This window comes from Amblyomma maculatum, chromosome 1 (genome assembly GCF_055883805.1).
Source record: "Amblyomma maculatum isolate TAMU_Amacu chromosome 1, ASM5588380v1, whole genome shotgun sequence".
NCBI classification, from domain to species: Eukaryota; Metazoa; Arthropoda; class Arachnida; order Ixodida; family Ixodidae; genus Amblyomma; species Amblyomma maculatum.
Genome location: NC_139344.1, coordinates 237,457,027 through 237,484,395, shown reverse-complemented (window position 1 = coordinate 237,484,395; position 27,369 = coordinate 237,457,027). Strand labels below are relative to the sequence as shown.

Here is a 27,369-nt window from a genome sequence, read left to right as displayed (position 1 = left end):
AATTCCGAAGTTTTGCGTATTTTCGAAACCCTATATTGAGCCGTGCTCTTCGGATATACGAGCCAGCCGGCCCGGACCAAAGTATTGCAGGTATTTGTTTTGGCGGTGCCTGAAAGAATTTTCCCGTGCGAACGCATACTCGTTTCCCTTTCAGTGGAAAGAGCGACGTGCCGGCGGCCACTTTGTAGCAGCGACGGCTCACACTCTCGTCGGACGACGTTCCCCCGCCCTCTGCGCAGTCGTGACGCGAGCGTCACGTCAGGGCCGGGCTGTTCCAATGGTGGCCGCTGGACAGGCGGCAACACGTTTCGCAACCGACAGCGGTGTGCATGCCGAAGACTACGCGGCGCCCCGGTGTTGACGCGCTGACATCAAACGGTTGAGAATCGTTGCCCTCAGCTGGAAACGGACGCAACGAGCTTGGCACCAGTGCACCAAACGGTAAGCTTCACAACGGTGCGCTCCGACGGAAGGAGTCGCTGTCAGACCAGAACTTCGAGTAGGTTAGCAGCATCTCCCCGCGTTACCTGTTGTCGCTGTTGACAGGGCCCTCATGCCAGTTCTCTTGCTCCCGTCTAGAACTTGTTTGTTTTCTCATTACAGAGGCAGGCGATGTTTAAGTCCAGCGTTCACAGGAGAGGCAACCTTAAGATGCCGGCGAAAAAAAAAAAAAAAGAGAGAGAGAAAGAGAGAGAAAAAAAAGAGCGTAAATTTCGAAACACCCAGTGCCGAGGGCAACCTTTGTGATGTTATTTGCAACACGGTGTTTTAAGAGTATGAGAGTAATATTGGGCCAAACAGGTACACGAGATCTACTTAAAAGGAAAAGTCGTTCCGGTATCGTATATGAACTACTTCATATCGGGTTTGTAAGTAACCTATATATAATTAACCACAAATTTACACATCGTATGAGCTAATGTACAGACCAAGTATACCTAAAAAATAGTTCTGCTCACTTACGCACCAGGTCTGGCTAACTTTTTGGCGACTGTAATAAATATTGTCGGAATGTTACTGCGGGGCCATATGACGTTTACCCTTCTTCTGATCCAAAATATGCTCCAAATATGCATTATCAGTGCCAGAGTGACGCATGTGAAGACTTTACGCAAGTATGTGAATGGACGCTTCCAATCTTACTGCACCAAAGAAAAATGTTATACACGTACACGGAATCAAACTCGATGGGGGTGTACATGTGGAAAGGAGGGGAAGGACGTTCTACTGTCTCGCGTCATGCGTGGTCGACTGCCGTGCATATGGTTTGCTCTCTCCCCTTGATGCGTGTCTTCGTGAAATCGAGCGCTCCGCTGACTTCGCGAGTGGTGACGAACCATAGTGCTTTTCTTTATTGTTCAGCTACTGCGCAACAAACGACCTTCTCTTGTTTACGCACCCGTTTCCGTTCGGACCTAAGGCGCGGCGCAAGAGGCGAAAAGGTTGCCGTGTACGCACTTGCAAGCGCAGGAAATTAACGAGCGTGCATTTTTTGAGCTACGCGTCCATTCGTCGTTATTTCCTCGTGTTTATGTCCAAAAGTGTGTGCGTACTCTTGAGCTGATTTGCGTCACTCGGGGGGGGGGGGGGGGGGGGACAAAACTCAGGCTTCTACGCAAAAGAGCTCGAGGAAGAGATAGAATAAACATTACTTCAAATGCAACCAGGGACCTTCAGTTAAGTGGGCAAATGAAGTATTAAGCGCTGTTAACTTCGGGACGAAAAGAAAAAACGCCGCGCTGTGGGAGGTTGTTACCTATACGGTTGTTGGTTCTTTTACACGCGTGCAAAAGACACTTATTGGGCAAGTTGTCTCAGGATTACGGTATAGCAACAGCGCAACACACGTGGACGGACCAGAGAAACAAGGAAAAGCAACAACATTCTGTTGCGCCTGCTTTTTCCACATCTGTTGCGCAATACCTACCACTAGAATTCTTGAAGACTTCTTGCAACGCTTGAAGGAAGTTCGAGGTTAAGTTCCGGGCAAGTTCCTCCTGCCTTATAAAAGCGAAAGGTCGCAACAGACATGGAAGCGGCTTCCTCAACAAACGGGCCGGAGGTTTCGCCGACCAGTTTGCAATTGACTGAAGGCATTCGTGATTGAATTCCGTTTCGCCATCTGTTCGCTACCAGCTCTACGAAAGTTAAGGGCAATCTTGGACAATCAGGATGGCTCGCACATACATGGTGTGCTCCTACGCTCCTATCACCGACGGTGGCACAGGAGAGTACGGGCATAGTCATGCAGTACACGCCACATATATAATTTGCCCAGGCAGCCCTTAACTTTCGTACAAACAGCCTGCGGTTTGCCATCCGCCTGTGGTTTATTGTGGGGAACGGTGGGTCTGGAAGAGCCGCTTTAATGCCTATCAACCTTACGTTGACTTCAACGTGTTTGTATTTCTTGCCACACGTACGAACGCTATGGCACGTCCAACTTTGTGATGTTTGTTCTCGACACCACCACTTCTGTTTGCGTGTGGCTTACGCGGTTTAAAGTGAATGCTAACGTTTAGTTCGTGGTTGAGCAGCCTTAAGAGTCACGACGCTAGCGGGGCGTAGCCCCTGTCTTACTAATGGCGGATTCCAACCGCCGTTCCGAAGCAACTTTTCTTGCCCCACAAAATCGAAGAGCTGTTCCAACGGGCGATTTGGATTGAAGCACTGAGCTGTACCGCGATGATATACAGTTCATAGACACACTTGCATCTCTGCGGAATCGGAGAGCACTCCGAATCGTCAGTTGCAATTCGCCATAAGTCATGGGGGGGGGGGGGGGGGGGGGTGGTTGCTTTAAAAGAAAAAAAAACGATTATATGAGTGCTTTATGAGAGGAATCTACGTTCTCATCACAATCTTTCCCTGCGGCACAAGGGTAATGCTGAACGATCGAACACATTTAAACGTCAACTTCATGATGGCTGACAAAGCGCGTGCGAGTCCATCTTCAAAGGCTCCAATTGTGTTTCGCGGACGCGTTTTCTTGAGAAGCTTAAGAGCGCGGAAAGCGGATTGCTTCATCGCGTCATCTGCGTCTTCGTCCTCTGCAAAGGAGGCAGTCGCACAGCGCGTTCTCACCGAGCCTGTCGTCCACGAGCGCGGGATCCCGTGTAGCAACATGTATGCATGCACGCGTCTACACGTATTTCGCGCAGCTCACGCCAAGTCCATCGGACAAATGCGGAAAGCCACTTTCCGCGATTGCGTCCCTCACGCCGCTGTTTGAGGAGCTTCGGCGAATGAAGAGAAGGAAGGAAGGAAGCGAAGCAGGAAGCATGCCGAAGCACGCGCGTGGGTGGGCGTCCGGCGCACGCATGCCGACGCCACGGCGGCTCTCGCGAGAAAACGGCGCACTACTGTTGGTCTTCTTTATCTCTCTGTGGGGCACGCATATGACGTTGTGTTTTCTTTCATCGCATGCAGGGCCTCGTGGCCAAGTGAGCTCGTACACAAATATGTGCATTGTGTCGTTCATTGGCCCATTCAGGGACGCGCCGAAAACCACAACGCCGTAAGTCCTCCCCAAGGTCGTCTAAGCGGAAGGCGAGCTCGTCGGGCTTTTTTATTTTTGCTGTGTGGCAACCAGGGGGATGCAATTACGCGGGAGTGGGTGTTTCATGCTGACGGCGAAAGGGCGCGGATCAGTTCGCTCGGTAATTTGCGCTTTTCGGCGAAGAATGAACGATGTGATGCGAATGGTATCGCGGTCTATTGAAAGTTCGAAACAAGAAAGAAGAAGCAAAAAAAAAAAAAACGCATAACCGTTAATTGAAAATGAACTTGTGCGACGTTTTGGTTCACAAGATGCGAAAAAAAAAAAAGAAAATATTTTGTGCAGGCGCGCATGCTGAGTGTACGCGCGAGCGCGTTTCAGTTTTTTATTTTATTTAATGACAGAAATGCATTACAAAATATAAATGTTGAGTAAATTGCTACAAAAGTAGGGGCCAAAGCAAAGCTGTCATGGGGACCGGTTATATTATATAGCCTAATGCCGAAATACAATGTTATAATTATGTTATAACAACACCAAAAGAAATCCGAGGTCTGACTTTGGAGTTACGAATGTCTAACCGACCTAGCGGGATTATTTGTGCGCCTAGGGACAGCTCTTGACTACTGAAATTCTTTCAATATCCCGTGGTAACATAAAGGAAGGGATAGCGTCATACATCGGGGCACTCACTCATAAGAGCAGTCATTGTGACGCGGGTGTGAGTGCGAGTGAGTGGACATGAATGTGAGTGGTTGTGAGCGGATATGAGTGTGAGTGCGAACGAGTGTACGTGAGTGTAGATAAGGGGCTGTGAGCCGTTGTGAGTGGATGCGAGTTGTTGTGAGCGTGCGTACGTGAGTATTTACGGGTTATTTTGAGTGGGTGTTAGCGTTCATGCTGTTGGACGACCACAGTAAGCTGAGAGAATGTATTACTAAATGCGTCATGTTTGGTTTGGTTTATTGTGTTTAGCTTCTCAAAATTCCTCAGACTACGAGGTACGCCGTAGTGTTCTCTGGATAATTTCGACCGCCAGGGGTTCTTTAATGTGTGCTGACATCACGCAGCACAAAGGCGCCTTGCGGTCGGCCTCTATCAAGAACGCGGCCGCCGTGGGCGGGATGTATAGTCTGCGGCGGCCTATGACCGCGAAACGTTAGAGTGACTGAACTTATTTCAGTAGACTGGTATAAGTATCCATCTGATAGAGTCTGAATGCTTAGTACACACATTTAACATCTATGTGTTTTTTATTTGATTAATGGCAATAGCTCATATTTTCCTCCATCCTTTCGTCACTGTCGTCACTGTAGCTCCATGAGTTGGCAAATAGCCAGGAACTAAAAAGGTCGGCTTTTCCTTCCAGTCTGAGACGGCGCGATGGTATTTGCTGAATTTCATTAGTAGCCAGAGACCGGTTGTGAGGTGAAGGTACTTTTCTACACGATGCTATTACGCGGTCTTTCCTCGTATTTCGCCAAAGAAAGATCGAAGATGGAAATCTAATATTGGAAATACTCGATATTGAGACGTGGCTTCAGGAGCAGCGAGGCAGCAGGCAGCGAGGCAGCAGACAGCGAGTTTGCAAGCAGATGGCAGAAAAAAAAAAAAAAAAAAAAACTGTCAGCACTTAGACTGCCAGTGGTGTGCCGCCCCAGCCGCAGAATGAGGCGGCGGGCTGACAATGGCAGGTCACTGTAGCGGTGCGTGCTCGTGACCCTGAAAAAGGCATCGCGCGCAACGTTTCAGGGACAGGGACACCCGGCCATTGCCGCGGAAGCGTGACTATAGGGCGACATATATACGGCGCGCCGTCGATGGGCGCATTCCGCACAGTCCTTGAAGCGCGTCAGCGAGTTACGTTTACTGGAACAAAGGGCAGTGAAGGAAGTGAAAAATGCTCTGAGCTTTTCTTTTTCTTTTTTTTTTTTTCCCTTGAGATTGTCGGCGAGATTTTGAGCCATGGAAACACAGTACCTCTGACGCAGAAGGTGAGATGGACACACCTGCAATTCTGGACTAACTACAGAAGTGATTCTCCGCCTGTCTTCAGAACTTCTGCCTTTAAATGTCTCTTTAAATAGCTCCAAGTGTGCTTGCTGGAATGCGATTGCATAATATTTGGGCGTTTTAGCAAATGCTTTCGGAAATATTAAAATATAGTTTTTTTGAAGAAAGAAGGCAGTTTTTGGCACTGTACTGTTGGCAGACATCAGGAAGCATGCGATATGTATCAATCGTTGAACTATTTCACTAAAATCTAATAGTGATCTTTTTATCATTTCAATTAGGCGCCTCAGTGAAATCAGACATTTAGATAATTACGTAATTAAATAAAGAAAACCTTAGCTATTGACCTTATAGCCTATTGCAATAGGCGATCCAGAGGGCGTTTGCTTGCCTCCGCTAAACTGAAGAGCACGTTTCAATGGGCGACTTGGATTTACATCTGTGCAGTGCGCGTTCTGATTGGGCGAGACGGTACGGCTGGTCCCTATAGACTCCTTAGACATCTTGCTCCATCGCGGATTCGGAGAGCTACTCCGGATCGCCGATTGCAGTTCGCCATTATATAACTACAATGAAGGGCCTATCTGTAATAGCTATACGGTTAACTATTCAAGTTGAGCTTTCTCGGACATCGTCTTTATTTTGACGCAACTGTAGAATATAGAAAAAATTGCTTGCGAGCCTAGTGATGTCAATGGTATAATCTTTTAATTCGCAGAAAAATTTTGCTTTTAAAGTTTCTTCTGCGCTGGCACCGAGCTGCTAATAATTCTGCCATAGAAAACCAATGGGGAGTGCTTTTAGCAATAAATAGGTGAGAAGCCTACGAGTTGCCCGAGGAGAGATATGCAGATATGTTGTTATGGAGCAATCTTGGGATACGTGGAAAATTGTGTTCATAAACAACCTCCCGTTGAAAAATGCAAATTGTTCAGAATTTATAGGTACGATACCTTAGTTAACCAGCTTACTAAATAATACCAGAGTCCTTCAAGGACTGTGTTAATACGTATCGCCTCTTTTCTGACGCTAGTCACCGTCGACTGCGCTGTGCTATCTACGGGTGGGCGAATAGTACTTTTTCCAAAGCGAATCGAACGCGACCGTAGGTTCACTAACAGATCGAATACGAATCGAATACAGCCCAGCTCTGCGCACTCCAAAATTAGAGGGGGGCACTTAAATCTGCTTAAGTGAAGAAATGCGAGGCAACTGCGAGTTCCATGCCTAATTAGTAATTTTGTTATGAGTTCTGCGTTTCGTTGCTTATTACGGTTGTTTAGCTGCCGTTTCTATTGGTCAAATTAGTAAGAAGTCATATTTGGAAGTCAAGGAACCATAGTTTGGGTTGGGCACCTAAATTTGGAAGTCACCATTGAGTTGGCCGTACTCAAATTAGGTTAGACATCAGGTTTGGTCAAATTCGAAGGAAGTCAAATTTCGAGGGTTAAGCGGGCTAAATTTTGGGTGTGGCCCACCTTAATTAGCAAGTCACCATTGAGGTGGCCATACTCAAATTAGGTTCGAAATCGAGTTTGGTCGAGTTCTGAGGAGGTCAAATTTTGAAGCTCCAGGGGGGCAAAATTTTGGTGGTAGCCCATCTCAATTTGGAGGCCACCATCGAGTTGGCCGCACTCGAATTAGATTAGACACACTCTGGTTACGCTACTCATGGGACAAGATACCATACAACTGTTCGTGTGGGTGCTTTTGATGACAGGTTCTGTCGTCATTCACTAAAAAGGTCAGAGCGGCTATCAGCATCAGAGCGGCTATTCCAAGGCAGTTGCCTTGGAACAGCATTTCGTCATCACGGGTAGGATTTGATATAATAGTGCCAGTAAAACGACCAGACAACGCCTATGTTTGAGCTTTTCGCTTCTACGATGCACTGGTACATACATACTTTATACATACACAAAGAGCTTACCCAAATCACGCCGTAAAAAACAAGCATTCAGGGAGGTTTAATATCAGCTTAAAAATTCACATTACATCGGCTAGTTTTCGTGCTCTGCCGTCATCTGTACGTGTACACTGACAATCCGGACCTAAAGATAGATCTTCGTTATAAAAATTGAGCTTAATCAGATTTTGAAGAACTCCCATCAGGTGTAAATATCCGACGAAATCGGGTTAAATGAAGCCCTTCCTAAACATACGAGGCCGAACTAATATATAACTCATGCCCCCCCCCCTCCCCCCCCCCCCCCCACACACACACACACGCACTTTCAAAAACATTTCCCTCTCCTCTCACTGACACTTTCAGTGTGCCTGTGAACAGAACTGGAGCGAGCAGGTGTGTTCTGTCAGTTGGAGTCAGTGGCAGCTCCGCCCTATACTTCTCTCCTTTCAGGAGAGCACCACTGGACAAGTAAGTAACCGCAGTGGTACCCTAGTGGTTGGGCATATAACTCGCATGCGGAGGTGAGTGCTTCGCTCCCTGTATGTCGCCTGTGGTACACACCGATGATACACCGGTGAGGACATGCAAGCTTTCCCTTTTTCTGGGGCTTGGGTTCCTTGGGGTGAAATGTTTGGAGATATAGTTTGCCTCACCTTGTGCAGACGAAACACACCCCGTGAAATGGCTCTCTTTGGACACTCTGGCTTTACGTCACAAAAATACAATGTGATCATCGCGGCTGCACAAGTAGGTACGAACAGAGAAGAGCAGCAGCGTCACGTTGCTCCTTCCTTGTCTTTTTTGTGTGCTATATATCTACATACTGAGCAAAACGCAACGCCAGCTGCCCCCCCCCCCCCCCCCCCCACACACACACAGTAACTAAATTGATCCCTCCTCGCCTAAGGAGCCATATTTTTGGCCCTATAGATAGGCTATCGGGGGCGAAGACACCGCCACTCTCCCTGTAAACTCAGTCGGAACTTTGGGATAGCTTATGGATTAAATCCGCTAATATTCAAATTACCGGCGCACTTAGTTTGGTTCGCTTAGTGGGGGCGCCGGGGTGCGCACAATGCCTGTGGGGCGCGTGGCGTAATAGTGCATCCCATGAGTGTTTACCGACAACACCGACTGATTCTGGCCGCTACTCGCACCGCTAGGCGGCCTCGCGTAACAAGAGGACGATTAGCGGGAACTTCCGGCGGCGGTCGCATCCAGCGCGCCGTTGGCCTTGGAGCGGGCCGCGCGGGCGTCGGCAGCCCGGCCGGTTCCCCGGCTCGTCCGCGGCATCCAGGTAAGGCGGTCAAGCGGCCTCGTTCGGCGGCGCACTGCGCGAACCCGTTCCGAGCTGCTGCTGCTGTTGCGCCTGCTGCCAGCGGTCGCGGACACTACCGGGGATCGGACGCCGTCAACCAAGCCGGTGCGTACCGAGCACACGCCTCCCACTTCATGGAGTCGGGTCAGGCTGCCGGCGGACTCAGGCGCGAAAGTCATTGTTCGGATAACTGCAGGGCACGCACGTTGGGCGAGCAGGAAATCCCACGCGGGATCCACGTCTACTGGGCGATGTGAGCGCATTACCTGTCGCGTCGAGGGCATCGCTCCCTGAGCGTATATGGCGTCATCGTCTTGAAGCAGTCATGCGTATTTGCGTAAAGGATTTCCTTCTTGCTGTCCATCCTTCTAGTTTTTCTCTTTTTTTTTTTCCCCCGACGAGTACTGACCAGAAGAGGAAGGGTAAAAAAGAAAGGTGGCACTTTTACAGTCGGCTTGCGCGCGCTTTTTTACCTGTTTTCAATTTGAAGCGCTTTACTGACAGCGCGTGAAGAGCACGGCCTTGGCGCAAGGAGCTGTGTTCCCATTTATAATTTATATTATGGTAGTAAAGTATTTTCATTGTTTTCAGCGTGGTATATGTGTCCGCTGTCCACGCGTGCCAGCTTGGAACTTTTGTTCATTCTCATTCGGCGCGCTGAGTGTTCACGGCGCGTGTGTCGTTGAAGGGGTCAAAACCAAATGTCGGTGCGCTGGTAGGTTGTTTACGTTCGCGCGTGCTGTGCAACGGCACGTGGCAGTCACGCTTCTGAAGCTCTGTACGGACTTTTCATTCCTGCATGGCCCGCATTAACCAAGCGAGCTCTTGTCAGCATAATTTAGCGCGCGCGCGGGTTTACATGTCTCGAACTCAGGTGATTCCATTTAATTGCGAGTGCATGAGAAAAGCAGCTCACGTTGGCTAAAGCCTGGTCCATTCTGTTTATTATTTTATCCTGCCATATTGTTTTTCTGCGCTGCAAACATATTCCTTAATTCCTTAAAACTGTATACAGGTACCACGCTTCAAACCCCTGAACGCTGGTTGCCTACCAACCAGTGCGGTTATAACGAAAGATCGAGTATATACCAAAGTATCTGCAGGACTCTTTTAGTTTTGTCACCCGATGCTACCAGCCGTACGTATGTGTTCGTTTGATTGTGCATGCTTCTCTATCTTTTTGAGCTTCGTGTATTTTAACCATTTCTATGCTCTCCCATATCCCACCTGCGCATATCGATATGAAAGAGAACTGAACAAGGGTTGAGGGGGGGGGGGAGCCTCATTCGAAAGCCGAGCCAACGTTTCAACAAGGGGACTTGTCTTCGTCTGGGCCTGGGCAAGTCCCCTTGTCGAAACGTTGGCTCGGCTTGCGAACACAGCCCCTCCCTCATCCATTTTTCAGTTCTCTGTAGCCATCTTCTTCCTGTCGTTCTACCCTGCACATATCGAAGAACTTTAAAACATAACAGCATAATATTCGGGACCACTCTGCATTCTCAAGCTACACATAACGTGATGCCGTGTGAAGAGGCCTTTCAATTATACAACGTTCGGTGAGGGATTAAAGTACCGCTAAGGGCACCGCGCACGCCAAGAAGTTTGGCATTCGACGCTGGATAATCGACACTTTTTACGGCGCAACAAGGGGCGTCGGCAAAAGGCCATGCATTCTCGAAGGCGCTTGTGGCTGAGCCAATTAACTGTTTCTTCCCTGCGCGTGTGCTTGCCAACACTGAACAGGGCTGTGCCGAACAACAGATAATTCCGCTCGACTGCGGAATCAGAAATAAACGGCACAAACGTTTCTGCCGCCGATGCAGAAACATTTTGATAGCACTTGAAATGCACGGAACGCTAAATATTCTGATCGGGAGGAGCCTGCATAGTATCCAATCGTCTTGGCTTTCCTTCAATAAAACCCTTTCATTTGCAAGGGAAAACACCAGCCAAAACCGCTGCTGGTACTTTGGCCCGTAAAAATAGTGCTTTGTATTACGAAGGAACGCTTTTCTTCACGTATAGGTAGGCAGCTTTGAACACTCGGCAAACATCAGAGTAGCATCGGTGTGTGCACAAAACTGGGCCGCACGCTGTCCGACCGAAAGGAAAGCAAAGAAAAAGAAACATGAATAGTACAAGGAAAAAAAGTTTCTTAAGATACCAGAGCCCGTATTCCAAGTTTGCGTCGTTATCGAAAGTGTCGCTATCTCCCCGACCTCGAGTCATCTGATTGGTGGAAACAAAGGAACATAATGTTGCCACCTTTTCCGGTTCCGGCGTTTCAGATGACTAGAGGTCACGTGAGATAGCGACACTTCGATAACGACGCAAACTCGGAATACGGGCCCTGGTATGCATTGCACGTATGCAGTTGCGTGAGCCCACATTTTGCGCATGCACAGCATGGTGTGGTGCCGGGCCAACACCCGCATAAACAAAATTGCGCAACATCCGCGAACGAGTTGGAGCAATGCGACATGTTGCGGGCCGGCTTCCCTGATGCATGACATACCAGCGTCGAACGCATGGCCACCAAAATATTCCGTGGCACCCACGCTCGACCTCGTCGAGTGACTACGTTGCCGTGGCGACGGGCACTCGGCGGCCTATCGCCGCACGAACGCCGTCGCGCGAGGTCGCAGATGCGAAGGGAAGCCCAGGCCGATCGGTCGTGGTCTCGCGCCAGTGCACGGCGACGCACGTGTTTGGGTATGATGCGGCGACTTCGACACCGTTCGGTTGGGGAATTTTTTCTCTTCCCTCGGCACGCGCTGTCATTACTACGTAACGTCCCTCATAGCCCCTTTCCTTCTGGATACTGACAACGCAGTTGTTCCTTATTAGCTAACGCTGAGCAACTCATTTTCCCTTGTACCAATGCGCCACCTTGAGAAACAGGTTTGACTGGGCTGTTAAGGGGGGAAGTGGTCAACACTCTCCTGTGCTACGATAACAGCCCAGCTCCCCAGTATGGCAGCACCCTTCACCCCTTTGTAAAATCGTGGAACTAACGGATATCCGACAGTGTGCTTCGTGGCGTTGTTTGTGCAGCCCTGCATACAGTGTTATTTCACTAACAACGCTAGCCGATGTGAGCAAGTTTAACAAAGTTTGTGGCTGCTCTTGTTCGTGCCTCAGCGAGACTGATTTAGTGCTCAATCCACGCGAATCTAAGTAATGAAACAATTTTGAAAACGCTGAAGTCTCCTTGGAGTCGAATGCGATAGCATTAGAAGCAACGTTACTACTATAAGTTTATTTTATTGCAGCGCAGTGCTCGTTCACTTAATCTGGCAACTCGGCCTCGTCACGTGGGTTCGTAACGTCATACACCTCGTCAATCAATCAACGATCAGGTTACGTGACCTGGTAACCTGATCGCTGAGCAGTGATTGGTTGAGGTGTTGATGACCTTGCAAGGTCACGTGACCTCTCGACTAATCAGGGAATTTCGTTACAGAGAACGCGAGCTTTGTGGTGTGATAGGAACTCAAATGTTATCGTATTCATTATGAGAAACAAACAGGTACGCTGTTAATTTTTACGGAATAACTGTTTTTGAGACACCCTCCGCCTCCAATCATGTGTAGCTGTGCCTTGCTCTTGATTGAGCCACGGGTGAGAGGGAGCATGGGGTGAGAGGAGGTATGCCTCTCGCTCTGTCACCTACTCCGGGTGGGGCACACGCTCACCCTTGGTGTCACGTGACGACCCCATGCACGCTTTTCGAGCCTCTCGCTTCGTGCACGCCTTGTTGTCAACGGATGGCATGCGCGCTGGGAAGACGCCGACAAACGCATTGTAGGCAGCGCGGTACACAGCCGCATCTGTATGCAGTTTCGCGACAGCTGTACGGAGCTCTTTCGCTCGGTCTTCTTTTACGATGACGACAGCACTATGCGACTATCCCTCCTCGTGCGCTCCACCAAGCTCAGCTGCTGTGGCGGGGAACAATGCTTCTACGGCACCTGATACGTCTACCGCGGCCTGACAGAAAGCTATTCTGTCGAAGTGCCTCCGCGTGAGTGTTACACGAGCCTAAAATTCCTGCGGTGCAACGCCGATCCGACTTGCCTAGAGTACTGCACACTCACTGAGCTTGAACATGTGCGAATGCGGGCGGCACAGCAGTTGAACAGGATAGCATGTGGTGGCTGTACCGAAAAATGAGCTAGCAGAGCGAACACGACACGACATTTAAAATTTTGATAAATACGAGCCATCCCTCCTATACCTCGGCCGCATCCGGCTGTCTGGTCTTCTGTCTAATTTATTCCTTATTGGACGAATAAAATACGAAGAGGTCGCTGTAGCTGGCGCTCGCGTATACCTTGCTTTCTGCGCCGGTGCATCGACTTCTGGCTGGGAGCAGCTGCGTAGTAACAGAAGCGAGGAATGCAAGCATTTCGTTCCCATGAAGCAACACATACTGCGCAGTCATGAGTGTCGTCGAAAGGCCGCTGACAGAAACGGGTGCTCTCCGCAGGTTGGGTGCAACCGAGGGGATCGTCAGCGAAGGCGGAGGCGCCATGACGCGGCCCGTCCGGATGCTGTCTTGCAGTAGCCTGCTGTTGGCCACCGTGGCGGTGCTGCTTGGTAAGTTAATGCCCTCAACCACTACGGTTTTAGTGCCAAATATATACGGCGTTGCGAAAAGCTTGGGACTGCCTCAAAGAGCAGAGTTAGATGTTCACTGCTCTTCGTGGTTGTGCAACGTATCTATATAGCGCCGCTGTTAAAATTTTGCCATCGAACACTTGCGCATTGGAAAAAAAGTTCATGGCTGCTTTTGCGTCTGAGAAATTATAGCAAAGCTCATGAAAATGTAGCTCGCGTTATCTCTCCTTTTTCTGATCCTTTTTCCTCAAGTTTCAAGTTTTTTTTTTGTCAGATAAGCAATTATAATTGTAAATTAAGTAAGGTTTGCCGTTCCTAACCGACACATGGGCCATGAGGCAGTAGATTAACTCAGACCACCTCTTGTAATTTTAACATGCGCTGACATCGCAGAGCACGCAGGAATTTTGCATTTCGCCTCCATAGAAATGCGGCTGCCGCGACCGGGATTCGATTCCGCGACTCCGGAGACGGTAGTCGGACGCCAAAGCCGCTGAGCCACCACAGCGGGTAATCGTATAAAATTAGTACGTTCATAAATACAGAAAGAAGCCCCACAATGAAGCACATACCGGTACCTCTTACTAAGTAAAATTATATCTAAGAGCGCAGTAGTGATAAAACAGTACTTTTACTATTGCATGATTAGAATACATAATGCGCTAAAACAAATACAATAACTGCAAGACCCACCGGGGAGGCGCAGTGGTTAGGGCGCTCGACTGCTGTAACCATGCTGGATCGAATCCCTTCCGCGGCGGCCATTATTCAATGGAGGCGGAAAGCAAGGCGCCCGTGTGCTGTGCGATGTCAGTGCACGTTAAAGAACCCCAGGTGGTCGAGATTTCCGGAGCCCTCCACTACGGCGTCCCTCATAGCCTGAGTCGCTTTGGGTCGTTAAAACCCATAAACGAAACCAAACCGATAACTACAGGCGATTGATATATAGTGTATAAAATCATCAAGGAACTTATGCTTACCTAAATTAGAAAAATAATGAACTGACTGAGGCTGATAAAAGTTTATTGTGAATAAGTGTTGAGGAATAGAGGGAAGTTAGCTAGCGTGCCGCAGGCCGTGGAGACCTTTGGCGACGCCGGCCCATTCTACGGCCTTGAACTGAATGTCAGGGTCATCGCTGGACCGTAGCTTATCCCAAGTTTCTTTAGAGGGATCAGGCAAGATTTCTGAGGGAGGCTTATGGGCTTTTCAAGCCCAGATCATATGATCGAAGTTGTCTTTCTCGCCGCAAAAGCGGCAGAAAGGACTCATATCCTTATTTATGAATTTTGATATGTAATCATGAACGATAATTTTACAAGTACGAGAACATTGAAGAAATCAATCAATCAATCAATCAATCAATCAATCAATCAATCAATCAATCAATCAATCAATCAATCTTAAACAAAAGCAATGCAAGAAAAAAATTCAAGAATGTACTGTGTAGACACCACTGAAAACATAGTGTACTGGACTAAATTGTGTTTTGTGAATGGGATGATTTCATTAAGGTGACAGAAAAAGAAAAAATCGACACAAGCACGGTTTCTTGTCATACGGTTGTAATTGTGTTAGAGATATGTAGATTATTATTCAGTCCTTAAATACTTCTTCTGTCTCTCATTCCTTGTTCGGCAGTCTCATGCAAGTGTCTTGCGATAAGGCCTGAGCACTTCATTGTAATATTTGGTTTAAGAATTCATTGTGTATTTTTCCACCAGAAATTACAACTTCAGAAACACAGACTTGATGTCCAATGGTGTATTGTTTTATAGTTTAAATTGCGCTAATGCAGCTTCAAAAATTCCACAATTAGTGCGGACTTTCCGGAGAGGGAAGTTACTCCTCGATAAGTGCATAGTAACATTTCGATAGTGACATTTTTCTGATATAAGAATATCTGGGTAAGAAGATTACGATCATCAACAAAAAGGTCGTGAAATACTCCGACACGTCCGCTTAGCGAGGGAAACGTTCCCGGGACCTGCTGAGGGATGGATAAATCAGATGACTGTCATCTCAGGCGCTTACAAACACGGTACTATAATAACCCAACTAGACTATATGCTAACTCAGTTTTGTGGACAAAAATTCGACTTTTATCTTATGGTGTGAGCTTACGAAGACAATCATAGCCCATAACACGAAACCAGCATGGGTGGATTGGGAGGCGGCGCTGTGCAGCTCCGACTTCGCGGCCCAAGCATACTTGGCTTAGAGAGCTTGGGCCTCGGCTTCAGCCGACGGAGGCCGCGCTGAGAACTCGACGAACCCCGCCTTTACCTTACCCCCCCTCCCCTCCCCCCCACACACACACACGCACACACACCCGCCTATTTTTTTTTTTTTTAATAAATGTTTAGTGCTGTACTGTCGCGAGATTTCCTTACTTGTATACGTGGTCGAGGTCGGATAGGAAGAATATTAGGATCTTAGAAAAATTCTGAAATGTTGCCACTGTATTCACTAAATTATAATGCGCCGGGCGTGGTTTTGTGAGTGTTAATGCGGTACGATGTGCGAATGATAAGTGAGACTCCATGTTATGAAACAATAATCAATATGGCTATATGTTATAAGAATGAAAACGCAGTGTACTGTTGTTAAGGTTGTCCACTGAAAATGCTTTCCGGTGGAAATATTGTCCGCCCTTTAACAGAACCCTGATGTCGCACTTTCGAGGAGCAGTACGTTGGTGGCATTTTAACGAGCCACCAAGCTGTATATGCTTAAAAACTAACACATTTTCATCCGGCTAATGCTGAACCAGTTAGCCCAGACTTTATTATGGTTTCGTGTGGGGAGCAGGTCTTTTCCCAACCAGGGCTTAAAGTTTGGCTCCATCGAGAAGGGGTCACTGCATGGTGATTCGAGCACAGGTGGAGAGAATAAGATTGGGATGGAGCGCATTTGGCAAGCACTCGCAGAATATGACTAGCAGCTTATATCGCTCAAGAGGAAAGTATACAACAGTTGCATCTTGCCTGTACTCGCCTATGGGGCTGAAACGTGGAGGCTAACCAAGAGAGTTCTACTTAAGTTGAGGACAACCCAGAGGGCTATGGAACGAAAAATGGTAGGGGTAACATTAAGAGATAGAAAGCGTGCAGAGTGGGTCAGAGAAATAACTCAAGTTACACATTCTAGTGGAAATCAAGAAGAATAAATGGGCATGGGCAGGGCATGTAGTACTTAGAGAGGATAACCGATGGTCGCTTGAGGTAAGAGACTGTATTCCAAGGGAAGGAAAGCGTAGCAGGGGGCGGCAGAAAGTTAGGTGGGCGGATGAGATTAAGAAGTTCGCAGGGGTCAAGTGGATGCAGCTAGCACAGAACCTGGTTAAGTGGAGAAATATGGGAGAGGCATTCGCCCTGCAGTGGGTATAGTCAGGCTGATGATGATGATGATGATGGAGAGGGAAATGGAGATGGAGGGAGAAAAGGCTGGCTGACTGCTTTGCCCATCGTTTTATACAAAGGGCCGAGGTAACGTTTAAAAAGTTTTTTTTTTCTTTTCTTTTCATTTATCACACGCACCTGAAAAAGTGATCTCCAAGCGCTGCCAATGTGCTCGATGGTATGCGACGTAAAGCAGCCCCCAGTGAAACAAAGCGTCGATCGGCACTTGTAACGTATGAAATCTTTCTCGCGAAGCCTCCATCTTATAGTAAGTACTCTTGATATCGAGGAAAAAGGTAGCGTTTCTCAGCAGCCTACTAACTGGTGCGACGGAGACTTAGTAAAACTAAATAAATGTGAATAAAATTATTGCAGGTAAACATGCCTTAAATACACTTTATAGAAGCACGAGTTTTAATTACAATTTAAGCATGAAGTCAACGAAATGGGTGAAAATAATAAGCAACAATTCTTGCTCTGCAAACGGCCGAAACGAAAATTTACAATAATGTTATAAGAACAACAAATTTTGTCTGTTCGATGGGCGACAAGTACAGCCTTTCAAATGTTTAATAATATCGCGCGAGTATATTGACAATTTGGTCAGTCTTAACACGGTGCGGACCGGCCGAATCGGCGAGAGTTGACGAGTGAGCAGAATACACCAGTTCTAGCTTTGTGTAGTGCGATAGACTTACTATTTTTCTCCGCCTTTGATTTTTGAAAACGTGTTATGATTCGTGATCGAAAGGCTATGATTTTTTATGTTACGTGATATGGACTGTGACGTGATGTGATGTGACTGTACTGTCATCACCCACCCCTCTCTCACCTACAACTTTTATACCCACCTACCCCTCTCCCCCAGTGCAGGGTAGCAAACCAGTTCCTTTACCGGTTAACCTCCCTGCTTTTCCTCCCATCTTCCTCCTCCTGTTATGATTCGTTCTAAAACTTGCTGCGAATTTTCGAAACGATATAGAAGAAATGTTCTGGCATCACTGACAGGAATAAAAAATGTTCCCTGCTTCGTAATCATGCAGTCCATACACATTTGAGCACGGATGTGGAGAGAGAGGGTTTGAGATCCCTTTTACATAAGACCCTCCGAGATCCTTCTGATCTTACAAGCAGTTTTTCCACCTCCTTCACCATTCCTGCTCATGCAGACGTTCTCTAGATCTGCTGAGTATAAAATGCGGGGGAAATACTTTCTAGACGCTTTGTAAACGCCACCTCTCGATTGTGTTGATGTTCGCACGTTCGATGTCTGACATGTTCGTGGCAACGACGCAACCGGTACCTTCTGCGGTGAGAAAATGTCACAAATTATACAATCTTGTTTAAAAGCTCATTCCTTTTTCTTTCACGGCGCAAAAGCCCCTCCACGGTGGCGCCGTGGTTAAGATGTCTGACTACTGTTTCGGAGTACCCGGGTTCGAACTCGACCGGCGGCGGCTGCGTTTCGATGGAGGCGAAACGGATAGGCATCCGTGTGCTGTGCGATGTCAGTGCACGTTAAAGACCCCAGGTGGTCGACATTACTCCGTAGCCCTCCACTACGGCACCTCTTTCTCTCTTTCCGCTTTCATTCCCACCTTCCTCCCTTCCCTTAAGGCGCCATTCAGGTGTCCATGGAACAAGTGTGACAAATACTGCGCCTTTCTGTGACAGATACTCCGCCTTTCCTTTCCTGTGAACCAATTATTATTATTTATTATTATTATAACAAAAAACGAAGCGTGGTACAACCTGTAAATTATGTAGGGATCAATGAGTAGCATTTTGTGTTCGTTTCAAGCGTTTTCAGAGCGTTTCGAAATTATTACGATAGCTTTAAGGGCCCTGTTTCCCAAAGAATCAGGCGTTGGCGTTGCGAGAGAAAAATTGCGGGCATGCCTCAGACAGGTGCTAGTTGGCTGGTGAAATGGCCGTGCACTGACTGATTGTGTGACTTCAACCGAACACACGAGAGGCCGACTGCGCTGCCAACTCGGGCTTCGACTTTGAGATGGGAGAGCGACATCTGAATGCAGCTTTCCAGGAACCTCTGATCCCGAGTCATACACGCGGGCATGTAGTATGGCTTGGTCAAAGCGCAACTTCATATTAACGTCTGGTGGTCTTTCATATAATCTGATGACCTACGACTGCATACGCTAATGAGCATGTGTTATATATATTAGAGTCATGCCCTTAAAGGCGGAGTTAAAGTGCCCCCCTCTCCCGTACGTTGTAGATCCCATGAGCATCTCTGTGAGCAGAACGCGGCGAAGGGGAAGGGTGGGAAAAAATGTTTGTGCTCCCCAACGCCATCTTTTTTATGCGCCGAGCGCTTGGACAAAAATTAGATAATTAATGATATGAGTGCGAACCTTTAGAAAATAGCGTTACTGTGAGATATCGATACGAACCTACAGACTCAGTAACACAGGACTTTAGGCTGGGATTTACCTGCTCCAAAATGGCATTGCAGAACGAATATGAGCCAAGTAGCAGTCTTGTCAGCTGGCTGGGACCTCAAACGAAGCTGTGTCGCAAGCAAGATCTCACGCTTACCTCTCGGGGAAGCATGAAGCTGCTGTTTAGAAGCTTCGATGTGATCTCTAGCATAAACAAAAAATAAATTTGCGGTAATTGGAAGAAATAAGTATGCTGCAACAAGTATACACAGTTGCTATTACCCTAAACGTCCGATGTGCCGAAAGTGAGAAATCGTGAGACGTGAGAGCATAAGAAAGCGCATTGAAATGTGAACCACAGTAGTGCATACAGAAGGCCATTACCCTCGAAAACGCAATTAATTTTTATCAAGGCATTATGTACAACTTTGTTTCGCGAACCCTTAGGAGTAGATCCGTAGTGAACGACTACTTTCGTTTTGAAGTGACGGTGTTGTATCCGGAGCTGAGATGGCTTGGCGTTCATGAGTTTTTTTTTTCCAGTGAAGCTAAATCCTTCCTTTTCTGTTTCTTCCCAGCCGCGGTTGGCATTGCGGTCGCATGTCACGATCTCGAATACTTTCGAACCAAGCAAGATTGCGAGCATCAGTTCGAGAACGAAATTCGCAGGAGTTACGATGACCCCCACGACCATGCCAGGAGTCGGGAGATCGCCTGCTGGTGAGGCCGTCCGTTTTCCGTCTCATCATAAGCTTTCTTCAATACCATTAATTATTTCAATAATTTCTTCCTAACCTCTGTGCATTATGCAGTGTACACATATGTGTTTCAAGGAAGCCAGCCACCAATATAGAAACAGGCCTTTTAAGATACGAAGGCAGCTTCTTCCGCACAGTAGTACCAGTGCTGGCGGAGATGAGTAAACTGTGTAATACTGGTCACTAGTGAGCTGGTTAACTAATTTCCGATTATTAACTTTATACTCATTACAGTTAATCATCTACTTGAGACCAGATATTCGTACCGGGCCATTAGTGATAGCCATATCTATTTTTAAATGTTCGAAAACGCGATTCTCCTCGGCGTTGTGGCTCAACAAATTTTGGTAATCTCGCGGCAAAAGACACGTGCTTTCAAAAAACCCGCGTTCGAAGCTCTACTCCCAGCGCTACCAATCGATGACGCGAGTGCCACGTCACCTTTTCAGTCCAGCCCAGCACCGCAGCGCAGGCGGGACAGGGAAGGTAACACCGTGACTCGTCGCCGTTGTCACATGAGGAACTTTATGGCTGCTCTCGGACAAAAGCGAGACTATACCTAGTTCTCTATATAGCGAAACCTAGCGGCATGTCAACATGTCGCGCCCAGTGAGGTTAAACTTTATATCAGTCTTGTACACGTTACAGAAAAGTAACCGACTGCAATTGCAATTACTCCGTCTAAAAATGCGGTTACAGTAACTAATTACAGCCCCAGAAAAGTAACTGAGGAATTACAGAACAGTAACCACGGTTACTATTGCGTTAATTTTCTTCGTCGTGACACAAATGCGCTCAATCTGCAGTAAACTAGATGTAGCCCAAGGTTCGACGAAAGTTTGTCTGGTCAGATGCTGCAGCAGTAGAAAGAACAGTGTAACAGTGACCAACCAAGTCAAAAGAAAAATGGCGTTTCGGAACCCGTGCGGGTTTCTTGTTCACATTAGGGCAAGGCAGCTGGACAAGCCGTGACTTGTCCTGTCTTTTCCCGTCATTTCCTGCCATTTTAAGGTATCTTTAAAACTTGCCTAGATTCCTAAAAGAAGCACCTCGCAGGTCAGTCGCGTCACTCTGCGGCGCATAGGTGTCACGTGGTCTCTGTCCCACCCACGTTGTAATGCGCGTCGCTGCCCCAGCTATTCCAGCTTCTACTGTTCTCGTGCTTCGTGGTCTTTCATTTTTATCCGAACGCACACCTTCTTTCAAACGTTGCTTTGTGTCACAGACAAGCAACTTTGTGACAAGTTGTGTATATATTTTTAAAGAAAATGTTTTTCGCTTGTTGCGTTTATAATAGATGATACCACCCTTCTGCATGACAAGTATTTTTCTGATAAATCGTTGAGAGTAGGTTGAGAGAGGTCTTGGTGTACAGTCGCTCCTTCATAAATCGAACCTGGATATATCGAATTCTCAAAACCTCTTTACAATTCCGTGCAAAAGTATAGCAGTATTGTTCGCGTTTATCGAACTACCGTTCAGTGGAGATTCGATATATATCGAACTTAGCGTCGTTCCTTCCAGCGGGCGCTTTCCCTAACAATTCTTCGTGCATGGAGCCGGGCCGGCTGCGCGGCCTCATGGCACCTGCTGACAGCGCTAACGCGACGCTAACCACGTTAACCGTGCTGCACTAACCACGTCACGTAGTGAACGTCGGGTCCGCTAGAAAGTGACCTTCGGTCTGGCGTTTTTTTTTTCTTCTTCTTTTTTTTTTTAATCGTGACATTGCTGTCATGCGGAAAAGCCGGCTTTCGGTGCACCGGTGAAGCCAGAACAGCTGACCGAAGGCTTGAAGCGGTTCTCGCGTGGCTATACTTCGCTGCTGAAGGCGGTGCGGAAATCAGCTGTACCTTAATTTTAATTGCGTTATTATTGCGCTTACAAATACCAGTAACAGAATTGTACATCTTATGATCTTCGATATATTTTCCCAAAGCCCTGTCCACTGCAGGTTTGATGTGAGGCCAGGCACCAACGGCACTTGTTTCACAAGACACGAGTAGAGCGAACTTTGACGCTCAGGTCTGTCCCTGCCTCATATTTGGCACGCACGCTAACGCCCACGGAGCGGCACGTGAAGGCGCACCCAGTGGGCTCTTTTTCGACGCCTGTTCGGAGGCGACGGATGCCTGTTCGGAGGCGACGGATGCGCGCGCGCACGTCTCGCGGTTCGCCGCATTCGCGAAGAGCGGTGTGGTAATGAGGGTGGGTCGGCGGGCAGCACGTCGCTGCAGAAAGCGCGCTTCTGTAGTGGTTGCATCGTATCCACACTTCTGCATTACACAGATGCTCATCTGCGATGGCATGTTTTATATATCGAATTATCGAACTATCGAGTTCAATATATCCGGGATCGACTGTAGACGGTGCATTGCTAACACGCTCTGTCACTCGGCGAAGCACTATTTTTGTGCAATATATATATATATATACGTTCCACGTCCGCCGCTATGGCTGAGGGTGAACACTCTCAAGGTTCGTATACAGACAACATAAATACCAAAGCAAGTAGCAGGGGGGACAGCGGCCGATGTAGCTCAGTTGGAAGAGCACCGGACGCGATATTCGGAGGTCGTGGGTTCGGTTCCCACCATCGGAAGGTTGTTTTTTCTTCTACTTTGTGTTTAATTATCTTTCCCCTAAACAGATTACATTCCTAATTTGTGTGATTATCCAAGTACATTAAAAAAAAGACACAAAGTACCATCCCCAATGCTTTCCTTGGCCTCGCCGACTGTTGGCTGCTTTCCTTCACGCACGCACGCACGCACGCACGCACGCACGCACGCACGCACGCACACACACACACACACACACACACACACACACACACACACACACACACACACACACACACACACACACACACACACACACACACACACACACACACACACACACACACACACACACACACACACACACACACACACACACACACACACACACACACACACACACACACACACACACACACACACACACACACACACACACACACACACACACACACACACACACACACACACACACACACACACACACACACACACACACACACACACACACACACACACACACACACACACACACACACACACACACACACACAATAATCCAGAAATAAACTGATTGAGCAGCCCCCGCTGTAACCGCTCCACCAGGCATGACTACAGCATGCTAGAAAGAAGGCTTTCTTCGTAACTTGGATCCATGATTGGGCGGGCAATTTGGCGCACATATTGCTGGACAAGAGTTGCTTTTTAAAAAAGCCCGCCACTAATTTTTTAAAATCAGATTTTTGAAGCGTATGGGCGTATTCTGCGGCAAAATAATACCAGCGTTGGCAAACATGAGAAAATAGCTAGGTTAACTTTCTGATAACTTCTAGACTATTCCCCACCGCGGTAGCTCAGTGGTTGCAGCGCTGGATTGCTGAACCCAAGGACACGGGATGAAATCCTGACCGCGGCGGCCGCTTTTCGGTGGAGGCGAAAAGCAAGGCGCGGGCGTGAACTCTGCGATGCCAATGCAGGTTAAAGAACCCCAGGCGGTCGAAATTTCCGGAGCCCTCCACTGCGGCATCTCTCACAGCCTGAATATACTTTGGGACGTTAAACCCTCTACACCAACCAAAATTTTGAACTAGTATATTCAGTTAAGCGCCTGCAGCTGATTGCAATCAGAGTTTTGGAGCCAGTCGTTTTGAATAGCCATATCAGTTTTCAGAATTTCCAGAATGGCCCCCCGCAGCGCAGGACGGACAGAGATCGCAAGGCACTGTCGCCATGGAATAACGTACGCTCGCGGGAATTTCGAAAGTGTGCATCTTATAGCAAGAGGTCGCCAAAATTTATCCAGCTGCAGCGCGGAGGGAATTCAGAAACTGATATGTCTATAACTAACGGCCGAATACAAATCTCTCTTTACGACCAGCAGGCGCCTTTCTGTACAGTTTAAAAAATATCAGAAAATAGCTAACCAGCTTAGTAAACGATATTCATGTTCTGATGCACACCAACACTACAAATATTATGTTACAGAAGCTGCCTTCGCACCCCAAAAAAACCTTTTTTTTTTTTTTTTAAAGATTCGTGGTGGGATTCTTTGAAATACTCTAGCCAACCTGGACTAGGCAAGGCTGGCTGCATGGACTATTCGAATTAACTAATCTGTACACTCGTACGCTTAAATAACAGGCCTTTATTTCTTGTTGAAATGCAATTTTGATGAAGCAGTAGTGACGGCATCACTTTGAATTGACTGGGAGTTCAAATTAGGCAAGTTTCAATTAGTAAAGCTCCACCTATAAGTATCAGAACTTATCCAAAAACACTAATGCTTGCATGATCGAACACAAATTAAAGTAGCACAAGAAGTAGCTTAGCACATACTTGAGCATCTACAACATATTTTCAATAGCACAGGTCATAAACCCATCAAAGCAGCTAATGATGTTGGAATAGCTTTTCTGCCATCCACCTTTTTCCATTGATGATCTCGGAGAGCGTGCTCTGACAGCTCTGCTAGTGTGCATTTGGACATGAACAGCTAATTGGTGAGCATTGTTAGGTGTACCTTGTTGAATGCAACATTAGGTCTATAAAATTCATTAACATAATTTCTGGTATAATTAAATAATATCATCCCCAAATATTTTGATGACTTCCACCATAAAAACTGTGCAAAGTTTGCCCCTAAGAGCCTACGGATGGCAATAGGGTGGAAGTCTTGATTGTATGTATATATATATATATATATATATATATATATATATATATATATATATATATATATTAGGCAGACATTCAATATTTAAGCCTAATGTACTTGCACTAAGTTCTCATTAAGCACTGTTTCATACTTCAAAGAGTAAGGTGCCTTGAAAAAAATTTTAGCTTGTTGTTTTCAAGACAGATACACTAACAAACACTTCCGCTATAGTCTTCTTATACACACTCAACATCTGACATCTTGAACTTTATGGTCATTAAGAAATAAGTATGTTAATTAATTGGTGAATACTGCCAACTGTTGCACACAGGAATGACAAAGCCAGGAATCCCAGGCAAGGACACAAGACTGTCAGTTAAAAAAGGAAAAGTGGTCAGCTGACAACTGAGTCAGAAAGTTCAGAAAAAGCAATATTTTTCCTATTTTCCTAATGGTCTTATTTTCATTAGAGTGCATATTACAATCGAATGCTGGAGTAGGGAATCCTTGGCCTGTACACTGTATTGGTAGCAAACAGCGCAACTATAAAAGAATTACCAAAATTGAGCTTTATTGCATGCTGCTTTTCAAATTTTTTCAGTTCACATACCTGTCTGGTAGATGTTGTCTGAATAGCTATAGTATGCTTGTAAGACAGGACTGCCTAAAATTCAGGTGCGTGGAAGCATGTCGTCAAATACGGAGAACAAGCAATGAACCTGAAAAGTGAGTGACACATCACTCACAGTTACAAATGATAACCAAGGACTTCAGCACAAAGACACTTTCCCTATAGTCTCACAGGCATTAGAGCATAGTCTGCAGAAATCATGTTCTAGCTTATGGACAAGGCAGACTTTGGTGGCATTCTTTTGGTAACAGCTAATTTAGGGGTTTATCATTTCTCGACACTTCTTTCTGAATGTGCACATGCATAAACAGAACATGAAAGTTTGGCTTCTTTCTGTTTTTGATTTTTCAGTGCACTGATGAGGGCAAACCAGTGCATCAGGAGGCTGCACGATGAAAAACCTTGTGAAGACGTCAGCCATGAAACGCTGCTGCATTTCTCTCGAAAGGCCCGGAACTGGAATTGCGAGAGCTTCGATTACACACCATGTGGCTCGGGCGCATCCATTGCGAGTGCTTCAATTTTGCTACTGGGCGCCCTCTTGGCATTTGTTGTAAACAGGTCATAACCTGCTTTCACAGCACGCCCCTCCCATCTGCACTGTTGTGTGACTTCATGAGTCAAATTTCCAGCAAATATGTGCTATGAATCTCACAAACATGAGCAAAAGTGTGAAGAAACTGCAAGTAGCACATGTCTGATTGTAAATGGCATAAGTGTATACTTGCTGCAAGTACAAGCTACAGTGAAAACTGCTACATTGTCACTGATATGAGAGATACGCATTGCTTTATAAAGCAAGACCACAACACAAGATACATGCAAATTGCCGATTTTAGGCTGGAAAACCATTTCGTAATATCAGGATTTCAATATTTACCGCCATCAGATGTTCAAGCTCTTGAGCTTGCTGTGAGAATCAACATGATCGCACATTTACAGGATGCAAGCTTTGGTCATGTAGATATATGAATATAGTAGGATGGCACTTCTCGTGAAAATTCGCAAGAAGTACTTGTCTGAAGAACCAGTCTTAACAGCACCATTCATGAACTCAGTGTACAAAGCATAAGCTAAGAAGCATCGTAACTGCACTTTGTGAGCAAAGGTTATACAAGTTTCGCCAAGCAGATGTGCATCATGTTGGGTACTGTCAAATTTTATGACTTTTCATCTTGATTAAATGCACTTTGTGAATGTCGTTGACCGCACAGACACTGCTGGCTAGACATGCATGTGTATCACAATCTACAGATTTTTTTATGCTAATAATATAGTGAAACAGGCTACATTAAAGTTGGTAAACATTCCTGTATAAAATGAGCACATGAACTTGCACATTATGTTAGCATGAGTAACCCCAACAGGGTAAGTCAGTTCATTCCCTTTCACTAAAGTTAGCTGTACTTTCTGTGGTTTGGTCAACTACATTTTATTCCCATGAGAAGCCTGTGGTAATTTCGATATTTCTTAATTCTGCCGCACTGGTTAGGCTTGCTGTTAAATGCATTTTCTGCTGCGCACCCTCAACAAATATGCTTTTCTTTCTTTTCTTACTCATTAGGAAAGCAATTCTGTAGCTTGGCTCACAACCAGCCATTGGCAGTGATACACATGACATGACACTTCACACATCTAATACCACTTGCGATCTCATTATGTAACAGTGGAAAGGACTACATGTGTCATTGTTCATATATATCTATAATAATTAAAATATTATCTTGTGAGGTCGCGCAAAAATAAAGCTAGACGCGGCAGAACAGCTGCCAGGCACTTAATGATTTCCTGGTCAAGCACAATCAGTACAGCATGGACACTTAAACCTTGTAATTTGTAGCAGAAGGGAAACACATTTCAATGCATGATTCTGATTTTATTTAAAAACTTTAGAAGAGGTCACTTGCCTGGTTGTAGAATAGAACAAAATAAATATCAATTAAAAGGTTCTTTTCATTTCATTTGAAGGCAATATTGTGGCTTGTGACATGACGAGGAAATGTTGTACGAGTTGTTTTCTGACAAAGTATGTAAATAAAGGCAAGAAGTAGTCACAATCACTGAATTATATGTCCTTAAAAGAATAAAGAATGAAAAATGTA

The 27,369-nt window shown here is 46.5% G+C and overlaps 1 protein-coding gene across 5 annotated transcripts; it reads left to right on the top strand.

Moving 5' to 3' along the window:
* Positions 1-219: 219 nt before the first annotated feature.
* Positions 220-27,369, top strand: LOC146205976 (uncharacterized). 5 transcript variants are annotated; one of them, XM_084590626.1, is made up of 4 exons: positions 220-441; positions 13,229-13,338; positions 19,741-19,882; positions 25,619-27,369. In XM_084590626.1, the coding sequence occupies exons 2-4, from the start codon at positions 13,272-13,274 to the stop codon at positions 25,833-25,835; spliced, it is 426 nt and encodes a 141-aa protein (XP_084446752.1). In that variant the 5' UTR covers positions 220-441; positions 13,229-13,271; the 3' UTR covers positions 25,836-27,369. The 5 variants fall into 5 exon arrangements, with proteins under 5 accessions (XP_084446752.1, XP_084446750.1, XP_084446753.1 ...); XM_084590624.1 differs by lacking the exon at positions 220-441 and adding an exon at positions 3,395-3,517; XM_084590627.1 differs by lacking the exon at positions 220-441 and adding an exon at positions 8,740-8,844.